General features: G+C 42.9%; 1 protein-coding gene across 1 annotated transcript in view; it reads right to left on the reverse strand.

Moving 5' to 3' along the window:
• The window catches only part of LOC132397523 (mucin-2-like), a 232308-nt gene that overhangs the window by 138231 nt on the left and 78829 nt on the right, over nt 1–15248 (reverse strand). The window contains exons 21-27 of the mRNA XM_059976354.1: nt 14534–14644; nt 14269–14448; nt 13942–14181; nt 13696–13852; nt 11783–11911; nt 11166–11307; nt 9497–9569 (exon numbers count right to left, since the gene is read on the reverse strand). Of these exons, the coding sequence (XP_059832337.1) occupies nt 9497–9569; nt 11166–11307; nt 11783–11911; nt 13696–13852; nt 13942–14181; nt 14269–14448; nt 14534–14644 (1032 nt within the window). The remainder of the gene's footprint in view (nt 1–9496; nt 9570–11165; nt 11308–11782; nt 11912–13695; nt 13853–13941; nt 14182–14268; nt 14449–14533; nt 14645–15248) is intronic.

The following is a 15248-nucleotide window of genomic DNA, read 5'->3' on the forward strand; positions in this document are numbered from 1 at the left end:
ACACTTTGGGATGGTGTGCTTGTGGGCTCTACTGGCGTGTGTGTAACTGTTGTAGACTTTGTGGTTGTTGAAATTCCTGTAGTTTCTGTTACTTCAGTTGTGCATGTTGTACTTGTTTCAGGAGTGGTGGATGGTGGTGTCAGTGAGATGGGTGTTGTCGGTGTACTACTTTTGCCTGTGGGTGTAGATGTACCAGTTGTAGTAGTTGTGGAAACCACGGTACGTGCAGTTGTTGATTCAGTGGAGGTAGCAGGAGGCATTGCGGTTGATGGTACCCCTGGTGGTTTTGTTTGACTTGTAGAAGTGGTAATTTGGGGAGAAGACGTTTCTCTAGTTGTACTTCTGGCTGGAGTGGATGTGTGGACTATTGTGGTCACAGTCTGCGTTGGCAGAGTGGCTGTTGAAAGAGTAGTTAATGTTTCGGACGGTGTGCTTGTGGAGAAGTCTGGTATGTGCGTAACTCCGGTAGATGTGGTTGTGGCTGTAGTTTCTGTAGTTTCTGGTGGTTCGGTTGTACAGGTTGTTGTGATTTCAGTTGTGGGTCTCGATGGTGTTGTAGTTCCACCGCCTGCTGTTGTGGATATCGTGGGTGTGGCTGTGGGTGTAGATGTAGCTGCTGTACTTGTTGTGGAAACCACAGAGTGTGCAGTCGTTGATTCAGTTGTGGTGACAGAGGATACTGTGCTGGATTGTTCTATTGTTGTTGTAGGAGTCAATGTGCTTGTGGATGTGGTGGAGTGTGAAGATTTAATTCCTGTTGTTGTGCCCTCTGAGGGAGTGGACAAGTGCAATGTTGTGCTACCAGTATTTGGTGGTGCTGAGGTGGTGGATTTGGTTGTTACACTTTGGGATGGTGTGCTTGTGGGCTCTACTGGCGTGTGTGTAACTGTTGTAGACTTTGTGGTTGTTGAAATTCCTGTAGTTTCTGTTACTTCAGTTGTGCATGTTGTACTTGTTTCAGGAGTGGTGGATAGTGGTGTCAGTGAGATAGGTGTTGTCGGTGTACTACTTTTGCCTGTGGGTGTAGATGTACCAGTTGTAGTAGTTGTGGAAACCACGGTACGTGCAGTTGTTGATTCAGTGGAGGTAGCAGGAGGCGTTGCGGTTGATGGTACCCCTGGTGGTTTTGTTTGACTTGTGGAAGTGGTAATTTGGGGAGAAGACGTTTCTCTAGTTGTACTTCTGGCTGGAGTGGATGTGTGGACTATTGTGGTCACAGTCTGCGTTGGCAGAGTGGCTGTTGAAAGAGTAGTTAATGTTTCGGACGGTGTGCTTGTGGAGAAGTCTGGTATGTGCGTAACTCCGGTAGATGTGGTTGTGGCTGTAGTTTCTGTAGTTTCTGGTGGTTCGGTTGTACAGGTTGTTGTGATTTCAGTTGTGGGTCTCGATGGTGTTGTAGTTCCACCGCCTGGTGTTGTGGATATCGTGGGTGTGGCTGTGGGTGTAGATGTAGCTGCTGTACTTGTTGTGGAAACCACAGAGTGTGCAGTCGTTGATTCAGTTGTGGTGACAGAGGATGCTGTGCTGGATTGTTCTATTGTTGTTGTAGGAGTCGATGTGCTTGTGGATGTGGTGGAGTGTGAAGATTTAATTCCTGTTGTTGTGCCCTCTGAGGGAGTGGACAAGTGCAATGTTGTGCTACCAGTATTTGGTGGTGCTGAGGTGGTGGATTTGGTTGTTACACTTTGGGATGGTGTGCTTGTGGGCTCTACTGGCGTGTGTGTAACTGTTGTAGACTTTGTGGTTGTTGAAATTCCTGTAGTTTCTGTTACTTCAGTTGTGCATGTTGTACTTGTTTCAGGAGTGATGGATGGTGGTGTCAGTGAGATGGGTGTTGTCGGTGTACTACTTTTGCCTGTGGGTGTAGATGTACCAGTTGTAGTAGTTGTGGAAACCACGGTACGTGCAGTTGTTGATTCAGAGGAGGTAGCAGGAGGCGTTGTGGTTGATGGTACCCCTGGTGGTTTTGTTTGACTTGTGGAAGTGGTAAATTGGGGAGAAGACGTTTCTCTAGTTGTACTTCCGGCTGGAGAGGATGTGTGGACTATTGTGGTCACAGTCTGCGTTGGCAGAGTGGCTGTTGAAAGAGTAGTTAATGTTTCGGACGGTGTGCTTGTGGAGAAGTCTGGTATGTGTGTAACTCCGGTAGATGTGGTTGTGGCTGTAGTTTCTGTAGTTTCTGGTGGTTCGGTTGTACAGGTTGTTGTGATTTCAGTTGTGGATCTCGATGGTGTTGTAGTTCCACCGCCTGGTGTTGTGGATATCATGGGTGTGGCTGTGGGTGTAGATGTAGCTGCGGTACTTGTTGTGGAAACCACAGAGTGTGCAGTCGTTGATTCAGTTGTGGTGACAGAGGATGCTGTGCTGGATTGTTCTATTGTTGTTGTAGGAGTCGATGTGCTTGTGGATGTGGTGGAGTGTGAAGATTTAATTCCTGTTGTTGTGCCCTCTGAGGGAGTGGACATGTGCAATGTTGTGCTACCAGTATTTGGTGGTGCTGAGGTGGTGGATTTGGTTGTTACACTTTGGGATGGTGTGCTTGTGGGCTCTACTGGCGTGTGTGTAACTGTTGTAGACTTTGTGGTTGTTGAAATTCCTGCAGTTTCTGTTACTTCAGTTGTGCATGTTGTACTTGTTTCAGGAGTGGTGGATGGTGGTGTCAGTGAGATGGGTGTTGTCGGTGTACTACTTTTGCCTGTGGGTGTAGATGTACCAGTTGTAGTAGTTGTGGAAACCACGGTACGTGCAGTTGTTGATTCAGTGGAGGTAGCAGGAGGCGTTGTGGTTGATTGTACCCCTGGTGGTTTTGTTTGACTTGTGGAAGTGGTAAATTGGGGAGAAGACGTTTCTCTAGTTGTACTTCCGGCTGGAGAGGATGTGTGGACTATTGTGGTCACAGTCTGCGTTGGCAGAGTGGCTGTTGAAAGAGTAGTTAATGTTTCGGACGGTGTGCTTGTGGAGAAGTCTGGTATGTGTGTAACTCCGGTCGATGTGGTTGTGGCTGTAGTTTCTGTAGTTTCTGGTGGTTCAGTTGTACAGGTTGTTGTGATTTCAGTTGTGGGTCTCGATGGTGTTGTAGTTCCACCGCCTGGTGTTGTGGATATCATGGGTGTGGCTGTGGGTGTAGATGTAGCTGCTGTACTTGTTGTGGAAACCACAGAGTGTGCAGTCGTTGATTCAGTTGTGGTGACAGAGGATGCTGTGCTGGATTGTTCTATTGTTGTTGTAGGAGTCGATGTGCTTGTGGATGTGGTGGAGTGTGAAGGTTTAGTTCCTGTTGTTGTGCCCTCTGAGGGAGTGGACAAGTGCAATGTTGTGCTACCAGTATTTGGTGGTGCTGAGGTGGTGGATTTGGTTGTTACACTTTGGGATGGTGTGCTTGTGGGCTCTACTGGCGTGTGTGTAACTGTTGTAGACTTTGTGGTTGTTGAAATTCCTGTAGTTTCTGTTACTTCAGTTGTGCATGTTGTACTTGTTTCAGGAGTGGTGGATAGTGGTGTCAGTGAGATAGGTGTTGTCGGTGTACTACTTTTGCCTGTGGGTGTAGATGTACCAGTTGTAGTAGTTGTGGAAACCACGGTACGTGCAGTTGTTGATTCAGTGGAGGTAGCAGGAGGCGTTGCGGTTGATGGTACCCCTGGTGGTTTTGTTTGACTTGTGGAAGTGGTAATTTGGGGAGAAGACGTTTCTCTAGTTGTACTTCTGGCTGGAGTGGATGTGTGGACTATTGTGGTCACAGTCTGCGTTGGCAGAGTGGCTGTTGAAAGAGTAGTTAATGTTTCGGACGGTGTGCTTGTGGAGAAGTCTGGTATGTGCGTAACTCCGGTAGATGTGGTTGTGGCTGTAGTTTCTGTAGTTTCTGGTGGTTCGGTTGTACAGGTTGTTGTGATTTCAGTTGTGGGTCTCGATGGTGTTGTAGTTCCACCGCCTGGTGTTGTGGATATCGTGGGTGTGGCTGTGGGTGTAGATGTAGCTGCTGTACTTGTTGTGGAAACCACAGAGTGTGCAGTCGTTGATTCAGTTGTGGTGACAGAGGATGCTGTGCTGGATTGTTCTATTGTTGTTGTAGGAGTCGATGTGCTTGTGGATGTGGTGGAGTGTGAAGGTTTAGTTCCTGTTGTTGTGCCCTCTGAGGGAGTGGACAAGTGCAATGTTGTGCTACCAGTATTTGGTGGTGCTGAGGTGGTGGATTTGGTTGTTACACTTTGGGATGGTGTGCTTGTGGGCTCTACTGGCGTGTGTGTAACTGTTGTAGACTTTGTGGTTGTTGAAATTCCTGTAGTTTCTGTTACTTCAGTTGTGCATGTTGTACTTGTTTCAGGAGTGGTGGATAGTGGTGTCAGTGAGATAGGTGTTGTCGGTGTACTACTTTTGCCTGTGGGTGTAGATGTACCAGTTGTAGTAGTTGTGGAAACCACGGTACGTGCAGTTGTTGATTCAGTGGAGGTAGCAGGAGGCGTTGCGGTTGATGGTACCCCTGGTGGTTTTGTTTGACTTGTGGAAGTGGTAATTTGGGGAGAAGACGTTTCTCTAGTTGTACTTCTGGCTGGAGTGGATGTGTGGACTATTGTGGTCACAGTCTGCGTTGGCAGAGTGGCTGTTGAAAGAGTAGTTAATGTTTCGGACGGTGTGCTTGTGGAGAAGTCTGGTATGTGCGTAACTCCGGTAGATGTGGTTGTGGCTGTAGTTTCTGTAGTTTCTGGTGGTTCGGTTGTACAGGTTGTTGTGATTTCAGTTGTGGGTCTCGATGGTGTTGTAGTTCCACCGCCTGGTGTTGTGGATATCGTGGGTGTGGCTGTGGGTGTAGATGTAGCTGCTGTACTTGTTGTGGAAACCACAGAGTGTGCAGTCGTTGATTCAGTTGTGGTGACAGAGGATGCTGTGCTGGATTGTTCTATTGTTGTTGTAGGAGTCGATGTGCTTGTGGATGTGGTGGAGTGTGAAGATTTAATTCCTGTTGTTGTGCCCTCTGAGGGAGTGGACAAGTGCAATGTTGTGCTACCAGTATTTGGTGGTGCTGAGGTGGTGGATTTGGTTGTTACACTTTGGGATGGTGTGCTTGTGGGCTCTACTGGCGTGTGTGTAACTGTTGTAGACTTTGTGGTTGTTGAAATTCCTGTAGTTTCTGTTACTTCAGTTGTGCATGTTGTACTTGTTTCAGGAGTGATGGATGGTGGTGTCAGTGAGATGGGTGTTGTCGGTGTACTACTTTTGCCTGTGGGTGTAGATGTACCAGTTGTAGTAGTTGTGGAAACCACGGTACGTGCAGTTGTTGATTCAGTGGAGGTAGCAGGAGGCGTTGTGGTTGATTGTACCCCTGGTGGTTTTGTTTGACTTGTGGAAGTGGTAAATTGGGGAGAAGACGTTTCTCTAGTTGTACTTCCGGCTGGAGAGGATGTGTGGACTATTGTGGTCACAGTCTGCGTTGGCAGAGTGGCTGTTGAAAGAGTAGTTAATGTTTCGGACGGTGTGCTTGTGGAGAAGTCTGGTATGTGTGTAACTCCGGTCGATGTGGTTGTGGCTGTAGTTTCTGTAGTTTCTGGTGGTTCAGTTGTACAGGTTGTTGTGATTTCAGTTGTGGGTCTCGATGGTGTTGTAGTTCCACCGCCTGGTGTTGTGGATATCATGGGTGTGGCTGTGGGTGTAGATGTAGCTGCTGTACTTGTTGTGGAAACCACAGAGTGTGCAGTCGTTGATTCAGTTGTGGTGACAGAGGATGCTGTGCTGGATTGTTCTATTGTTGTTGTAGGAGTCGATGTGCTTGTGGATGTGGTGGAGTGTGAAGGTTTAGTTCCTGTTGTTGTGCCCTCTGAGGGAGTGGACAAGTGCAATGTTGTGCTACCAGTATTTGGTGGTGCTGAGGTGGTGGATTTGGTTGTTACACTTTGGGATGGTGTGCTTGTGGGCTCTACTGGCGTGTGTGTAACTGTTGTAGACTTTGTGGTTGTTGAAATTCCTGTAGTTTCTGTTACTTCAGTTGTGCATGTTGTACTTGTTTCAGGAGTGGTGGATAGTGGTGTCAGTGAGATAGGTGTTGTCGGTGTACTACTTTTGCCTGTGGGTGTAGATGTACCAGTTGTAGTAGTTGTGGAAACCACGGTACGTGCAGTTGTTGATTCAGTGGAGGTAGCAGGAGGCGTTGCGGTTGATGGTACCCCTGGTGGTTTTGTTTGACTTGTGGAAGTGGTAATTTGGGGAGAAGACGTTTCTCTAGTTGTACTTCTGGCTGGAGTGGATGTGTGGACTATTGTGGTCACAGTCTGCGTTGGCAGAGTGGCTGTTGAAAGAGTAGTTAATGTTTCGGACGGTGTGCTTGTGGAGAAGTCTGGTATGTGTGTTACTCCGGTAGATGTGGTTGTGGCTGTAGTTTCTGGTAGTTCGGTTGTACAGGTTGTTGTGATTTCAGTTGTGGGTCTCGATGGTGTTGTAGTTCCACCGCCTGGTGTTGTGGATATCATGGGTGTGGCTGTGGGTGTAGATGTAGCTGCTGTACTTGTTGTGGAAACCACAGAGTGTGCAGTCGTTGATTCAGTTGTGGTGACAGAGGATGCTGTGCTGGATTGTTCTATTGTTGTTGTTGGAGTCAGTGTGCTTGTGGATGTGGTGGAGTGTGGAGTTTTAATTCCTGATGGTGTGCCCTCTGAAGGGTTTGGAGTCTCTAATGTTGTCGTAGCAGCTGGTGTTGCTTCTGATGTTGTGGATCCTGTGTGTGTTCTTTGAGATGTTGTACCTGTGGACAGCAATTGCGTGTGTGTAACTTTTGTGGTTTGCGTGATAGTTGTAGTTTCTTTAGTGTCTGTTATTTCAGTTGTGCATATTGTATTGACTTCAGTTGTGGTACTTGATGATGTTCCTGATATCGGTGCTGTTGTGATTGTGGGTGTGTATGTAGGCACAGATGTATCTGTTTTTGTAGGTGTTGGGCTGGGAGAATGTGATGTTTCTGATATTGTTGTCGTTGGTTCTGGTGCTGTTGTTGGAGACTGACATATGTAGTCACAACATTGTACCTGTATTTCGTAATTGTAGCACTTTTTCATGAAGTCTTGATCTTCATTTCTGCAGATGAGCCCAAGTGATACATTACATTGCACTTTTTGTTCCAACTCCTCAAGATCCACATCTGGTGCATGTATAGCTCTGCATTCTATCCTGCTCGGAGCCTCACAGATCTGATGGCCATGCTTCCTGATTTCATCATAGGTTTCAAAATCACCTTGCCCATATCCATGTGAGGGATTGCTGACACTTATCCAGTTGCTCCATTCGCATTCTTCCACTATCACACAAGTAGCTGTGGGGAGTGAAAGGATATTTTTTTTCAAACAATGTACCTTTGTGTTGCCCTTGAAATTTTATTTTTCATCTTCAATGTTTTTGTCTAATTTACATGCCCTCCCCTTATAAATGCAGAATTTTAACAATGAAATAGTAATAAACTTTGCTTTCAGTCTGCTGTGAAATGTAGCAGTTATGTAACAGGTTGAGCCTCTTCCTCACAGTTCCAGTGACCCAGGTTCAATCCTAATGTCAGGTGCTTTCCATGTGGACATTACATGTTCTCCTCATGTATGATGTTACCTCGGTTTTTCTGGTCTCTTCCCTCATCCCATCTGCGTGCATGTGTGCAGGTTAACTGGCCATTTTGTATGTGATGTGTTGAATTAAGGACGTCCTTGATGGGTTGCAGTGAGAATAAAATGGCATGATTATTGGATTAGTGGGAATAGATTGTTGATGGTCAGTGTTTATGTGCCATATTTCTCTGTTTTTCTCTCACTGCAAATCTCTATTCACCAACAAATTGTGCTTTTTTCAGAAGTGATTTGATATCTTGGTTATCAGACCATAAAACAATGAGATTAGTGAAATGGCTGGTTCACCACCCTCTGTAATATTATGTAAGAAACATTCTTTAAAATGCAGTCTTGAGTTGCTAAATGTGAGTTTATATTACCTCATGAGCTTTTTATCTATTCTTTTCCTTTCACTGGATTTGTGCACAGTTGTATCCATGAATGTGATCCTGTACTGGCAATGTCAGCCTCATGTGGTGCTGCATTGTTCTATGTTCTATGATATCTCTGTGTGCAACCAGAGACCATCCAGATTATGTACAAATTTCAGCCTCTTTTAAGAAGCTGAAGCGAATATAAAAGGTTCTATCTGTACAGGAGGGTCATTGCCAGCAGCACCAGCAGTTTCTATGTCTGTAACTAAATGCAGGAAGCCCTCATCCTTTATCAGTAATGAGAATTCAGAGTGTTTACATTTGATAGCTTATAATGGACAGAATTTGTTCTCTTTGCAGAAAAGGCATACTGAGATAAACTAATGTCTTTATATTTCTGATATTTTGGCTTACTTACAGGTCAGTGCTTTGCTGGTTGTGGAAACAGTTGAAGTTGATGTCAAGATTGCTGGAGAAAATAAATCAATACACTGATCTTAAAAATGTGTAGTATTTTAAGAAAATTATAAAAGACCTCCTAAAATATTTAAGAAAAATATTATTGTGTTAGATTTTGCTCAGAACTTATTCTGATTGCCAAGTTGGTGAGCCACAAGTGACTTGTGAGATCTTTCTGGCTGTCCGTCCCCTTGCTACAGTAATCTACAATAACATCTTGTTGCAAACTGGTTGCTGACCATGGAAGTTCTGAGACAAAAAGCTTCCTCCTCACACTGCAGTCCCTCTGCTCTGCCAAGTTAATTCTGTGATTAGGTTAGGGTTAATCAGTTTTGTTGGGTGTTGCTGGGACAGCATGGCTTGAATGGCCAGAAGGGCCTACACTGTCTCACTAAATAAATAAATAAATAAATCGGCAAGTTAACAAGTTCCCTGAAGCAATTTCTCCCTTAGTGCCAGTTCTCCCCATTGAAATGGGTGAAATTTTGATCTGACACCTGGTTTAGCTTATGACATATTCAGGATGTGGATTCTTAGAGTAAAGCAACATTTCTGCTGTTGAACTCTGCGGTGGATGTGACATTGAATTGCAAAGCTTGGGTGAGGTCATCTCCATTAGCAGTCCAGTCCTGCTTTCAAACTGCTTTAAAGATCGCTTCAATAAAAACTCTTCATTGCTGGACTGCTGGAGGTCTCCTACAAAATAGTCACTTGTGGATGCTCTCCTATTCTACATCCAATCTCTTAATTTGTTAATCATTTCCGTGCTTTCTTAATTCCAATTTTATTGAACTGTTTAGTTATAAAGGAAAAATAATGTACCTGTACTGGCTGTGATTGAAGATGATGAAACTGTCAAAGGGGTTGTGGTTGTGGCGCTTGTACCACATGGTACAACTTTTACAGTAATTGTTCCATTATCTGCACAATATGCCACAAAGCAGTCTCCCAGGCCATCTGTTATATTGTAGATTATCTCATTTGGATGATAAACTGTGCCATTGTATATACAGACACAAGCTGTGAAGAAAAGTTACAAGATGTTTTAAGTATTTGAATTCATCATTTTATTCTGAAATAATTTACGTCACAGGAAGAGTGAAATGAATACTTGCCACTGCTATCGTTCATGCAGCTAACGCCGTCCTTTGTGCACCGGCTGAAAAACAAAATTTGTCAACTGTTTCTACAATTTAACATGATAACAGTGAATGTAAGTTGCACTTTCAATCGTATGACACATTATCAAAGCTTTGGTAAACCCAAAATGTTCCATAACTAAAAAAACTACCTTCATGCTTCCTTAATGCTGTCTACCGAGACAATGCTAAGGTCATTTTGTGCATTTTATAGAAAAATAAGGTTGTGATAGTACATGATTTTAACTTTCCACATATTGACTGGGACTCACATACTGTAAAAAGACAGAATGGAATAGAGTTTGTCAATTGTGTTCAAGAAAGTTAATCAATCTATAGAGGTCCTGATGGAGTGAGTGTGATACTGGATCTCCAATTAGGGAACAAGACTGGGCAGCTTGCTGAAGTGTGTTTACGTTGAGATTATAAATTGTAGAAAGGTCAGTGTTGGAGGTATTAGAAAAGATCTGGCATTTGTGGATTGGGACAAGTTGTCTTCTGGCAAAGGGATGCTTGGTAAATGGGAGGCTTTCAAAGTGAAATTTTAAATAGTACAGATTTTGCATGTTTCTGTCAGTAAGATGCCAGATGACTGAAGGTAGCTAATGTTGTTCAGTTGTTCAAGAAAGTCTCTAAGAATAAGTTGTGAAATTATAGGCCAGTGAACCTAACATCAGTAGTAGGTAAATTATTAGGACTTATTTAAGGGACCAAATATATGAATACTAGGATAGGGCCTGAATAGGGATAGTCAACATGGTTTTGTGATCATGTCTAACCAATCATATAGCGTTTCTGAGGCGGTTACCTGGAAAGCTGATGAAGGAAAAGCAGTGGATGGTGTCTACATGGATTTTAACAAGGCATTTGACAAGGTTCCACGTGAGAGGCTAGGCTAGTAAAGCCAGTTGATTGGCATTCAGTATGAGGTAGTAAATTGGATTAAATATTGGCTATGTGGGAGAAGCCAGAGAGTGGTAGTAGATGATTGGAGGCTTTGACTGGAGGCTGGTGACTAATGGTGTGGCACAGGGATTGGTGCTGGTTGTTAATTATCTATGATGATCCAGATTAAAAAGTGGTAAGCTGAATCAGTAAATTTACAGATGACATTAAGACAGGGGGCCATAGTGAACAGTGAGGAAGGCTATCAAAGCATACAGTGGGATCTGGATCAGCTGGCAAAAAGAGCTGAAAAATGGCAGATTAAATTTAATACATACAACTATGAGGTGTTGCACTGTGGGAGGACAAACTAGGGTAGGACTTAATCAGTGAACGGTAAGACACAGAGGAGTGCGATAAAACTGAGGGATCTGGGAATACAGATCCATAGTTCATTGAAAATGATGTCAGCGGTAGATAGGGTCGTAAAGAGAGTTCTGGTACACTGAATTCAGGAATTGGGATGTTATGTTGAAGTTGTATAATAAATTAGTGAGTCTAGCAAAGATGTCCTTGCATCACATTTTATGATTAAGTTGTACATTACCAAAACAGGCCCTTTGTCTCTCCAAGTTCATGTTGACCCTTTCAGTTACACTAATTCTATAGGAATTCCACTTTATTGTACAATATAACTCCATAGCTTATTTAAAATAACTAAATATACGTACCACTCTTCACAGTTATTGCTGGTTTCCACAGTTTCATTAATTTCATAATATTTTCCATTTACATAACAGCCACATTCAGCAACACACTGCTTAATATGTTCATTGAAAATGGGCGCATCCTCGGGACACTTAGGGTAGCAACCTGAGGAAAAAATTAGCACATTCATATGAGGGCTATAAAATGAGGGTGGGACAGCGCAGGATGGCAAATAGGATCAACATTCGGAGCTGGGTCTCATCCCAGCCAATTATGGAAAGCACATAAAGCAGAGGCACCGAAGAATATAAAGCATTCTTAGTGAAGTGCATTTAAAAACATCAATCAAAGCCAGTTCACATTCAAGGTGATCTTTCTAGGTTTATTCTCCTGGCTAGGAACTACCTTTTTGGCAATCTCAACCATCTGACAATCATAGCATTTGCAAGTTTAAAATATGATTTTCTCATTCCTCTGTTCTTTTTCTGTTGTTATTTTTCACATGGTTCAAATAGGGACTAATTGATGAAACATTTCACAAACTGTGTTTGCATTATAGGCATTAAGTAAGATCACGTTTACATTGATAAATAGTAATAACTGTTCTGAGGTTTTGTTTAATAACCAGAAGTATTTTTACCTTCCAGCTGGAACGTGACATTGCAGAGACCATGAGGGTTCAGGCAAGTTTTGAAGCAGGGGACTCCACAAGGATGGTAATGCCACTGACACATCTCAGGGAAAGGGTTGTAGAAACTACAGTACATAGCTGAAACAGCAGAAAATTGGTATTCATACTCCACAGCATTAAATTCCATAAGGCTTTATATAGTTTTGTTAGGTCATCAGGCTGCTATTTCTGTCACCAGTATCTTCAGTCTCTTTTATCCATTAGTGGTTCTTTTTTATTGCTGCCTAACCTACCGTCTCCAATGATGTTCAATCCTTTATATTTTTTTCTGTTTTATATGACCACTGCGTCTTTCACTACCTTTCTATCACTGATATTTCATAAATCAAAATAATGAGTACAGGACAACACACACAAAATGCTAGAGGAACTCAGCAGGCCAAGCAACACCTAAGGAAAAACGGTATGTCAACTGTACTCTTTTCCATAAATGCTGCCTGGTCTGCTGTGCTCCTCCAGCATCTTGTATATGTTGCTTGGATTTTCAACATCTGCAGATTTTCTCTTGTATTGAGTACAGGAGGTGGGGAGCTACGTTGAAGTTGTATAAGACGTTGGTGAGGCCGAATTTAGAGTATTGAGCAGATTTGGTCACATACCTATAGGCAGAATATCAATAAAACTGAAAGAGTACAGGAAAATATATAAGGATGTTGCCAGGACTTGAGGGAAAGATTGTGTAGGTTAGGGTATTCCGCGCAGAGTAGGAAAACAAGGGATGATTTGACAGAGGTGAGAAAATGATGAGAGGCATAGATAGGGTAAATGCAGGCAGGGTTTTTTCACTGAGGTTGGGCGAGACTAAAACTAGAGATCATGGGTTAAAGGTGAAAGGTGAAAAATTTGAGGGGAACAAAAGATGAAACTTTTTCACTCAGAGGATGGTGAGTTTGTGGAATGAACTCGGGTTCAACTTCAACGCTTAAGAAAAGTTTGAATAAATACATGGATGGGAGGGGTATGAAGGGCTACGGTCCAGGTGCAGATCAATGGGAAAAGGCAGAATGATAGTTTGGTATGGACTAGCTCAACTGAAGGTCCTGCTTCTCTACTGTAGTGCTCTGATACTATGGCTCTATGATATTCTAGAATCATTCTCCATTAGCTTACTATACTTCCATCTTTTCTTCAAGCATTATTTATGATAAATTTAGTTCCCACTCAGTATCAAAATCTGCAGGTTAAGAATTACTTAAGGTAATACAAATGTAATTAATTATTTGCCGCACTGCAGATTATTTCTGTTCCAGCACTGTTGGGACCTGTGATTCTGGGAATCTGAGTATCCATTCACACTGAATGAAAGCATTTAAATTCCATTTGTTTTCTGTCTGCTTTGTCTCATTCTTTCCACTCCTCATTACTGCTGGGAATCGAGCTTCCTGGCCCCAAACACCAATCAACAATCAGTTCCGCATCAGGCCAGAAGTGTTATGCTTCCAATGGTGTAATTTAACTTAGGACCACAAAGGCTCATAGCTTTCAGGCTATGTACTCTGCAGCTTATAAATGCCTAACTTAAATCCAGCCCATATAGGTAAACAAACTTTTTGGAGACTAGCTTTACAGATTGGCTAGCTGCTTTGAGGCTGGAAACTGTCCAGGTTACAAACATTTCACAGGAACTGAACCCTGTCATAACCTGGAGAGGGCCTATAGTAGACAATAGTATCATCGTACAAGACCTGTAAAAGCACAACATACGTAATTTCCATGGAACCCTTTATGAATCTATGTATCCACTAAATGTTTTGTGCAATGTTAGAACTGATAATCTTATTTCTGATACCGATACTGGTAACCTTATTGCAAATCTTATTCAGCGTTATATGGTTTGGACATTAATGTTGTATTAAACTTACGACAGACTTCAGGGGTCCTCCAGTCAACACATATCCCAGAATCATTGCAAGCATTTGCATAGGCAGCTACAGCTGTGCAAAAGCACTCACAGTCTCCACCACTGTCACAAGAGCAAGAATCATGCACACAAGCTTCATAAAATGGATTTGGGTCAACCTGGTGATGAAGAACATTACTAAGTCTGATGCCAACTAAAAGGAAAGAGAGCAACTGAAAACAATTGAAAAAGTGATAAAATGCACAACCATTCTGGAACAATTTTTAAAGACATCACTCATAATTATTCCACACTGTTTCTCTGCCCAGGCTTTCCGGTGTGGGTTCTGAATGCAAGGGTCATATTCAGGCACAGCATCAGGGCAGGTGGCCGCCATCTTCCAGGAGTTTCCAAACTCCGTGATATTTGTGACTACTGACTGGCTTCTTGTCATCAATTCATTGTTTGCATTTCCATCAAAGTTACCACATAATCCACAGATATTGCCCTGGAATCATAAAGAAAATGATCATGTTCATCTGCTAGTAGTGAATAGTTAGAAGTAAATCCTGGTCATAGATAATTTTATTCATACCTGGTGAGAAGGGCTCAACTTAATAAAAATGCTGGTTTTTTTGTCCCATATTATAATCAATCCATTAGTAGTTTCCACTGTAAGATAAAGACCCACTGTGCGGACAGTAAAAGGGAGCATTGTGTCTTCATTCCGCTGTATTACTTCGTGTTTCCCTTCAGCTAACTTCAGTTCAAAATTCTGAATTGGGAAATTGAACATTATAAGTAAGTGTAATCATAATGAGTTTGAAATAAATTCTTAATGAGAAATTGAAAGTCAGTACCTGGAAAAACAGCTTGATCGATTTAGAGCATGTCGTTCCAGTTGTTCCACAGGGGACATTTTCTGTGATTACACTGAAGGTACCATTGGTGTGACCAACTCCACAATAGTCCTGCAAATTCAGTGTGCAGTAAAATAAGTGTAATTCACAAGTACTTGGTACTATTAGTGTTATGCTACTCATGCAACAGCTTGTTATCTTAAAGGAAATGTAGATTATTACAAGACAAGATTGACAGTAGAAACATTCCCACACATGTCCAGAGCAGTGCTTGAAAAATCCAGTCTCCATAAAAGAGAGTTCTACCAATGTAGGAGTGGTCATCATCAGAGTGGTCTGAGTCAGAGTGGTAAGGCTTTGGCTCAACAGGCTTTGGTGAGAACAGGCAGAGGTGAGGTATGTAGGTCAATTTATTTCTTATTTACCTACTAAAAGAATAAAGGGTAGGTCTTCAGGGCCAGTCTGTTCTGAGTGTCAGATGCAGGATTTCCAAGAGACTTCCAGCCTCCCTGATGGCCACATCTGTATCAAGTGCATCCTTAGAGACTGTGCTGATGAACTGGAGATGCAGCTTGATGACCTTTAGCTTGTTAGGGAAAGTGAGGAGGTGATAGACAGGAGCTACAGGGAGGTAATCACCCCAAGGCTACAGGAGACAGATAAATGGGTGACTGTCAGGAGAGGGAAGGGAGAATGTCAGATTATGGAGAGCACC

This window comes from Hypanus sabinus, chromosome 7 (assembly GCF_030144855.1).
Source record: "Hypanus sabinus isolate sHypSab1 chromosome 7, sHypSab1.hap1, whole genome shotgun sequence".
Classification (NCBI taxonomy): domain Eukaryota; kingdom Metazoa; phylum Chordata; class Chondrichthyes; order Myliobatiformes; family Dasyatidae; genus Hypanus; species Hypanus sabinus.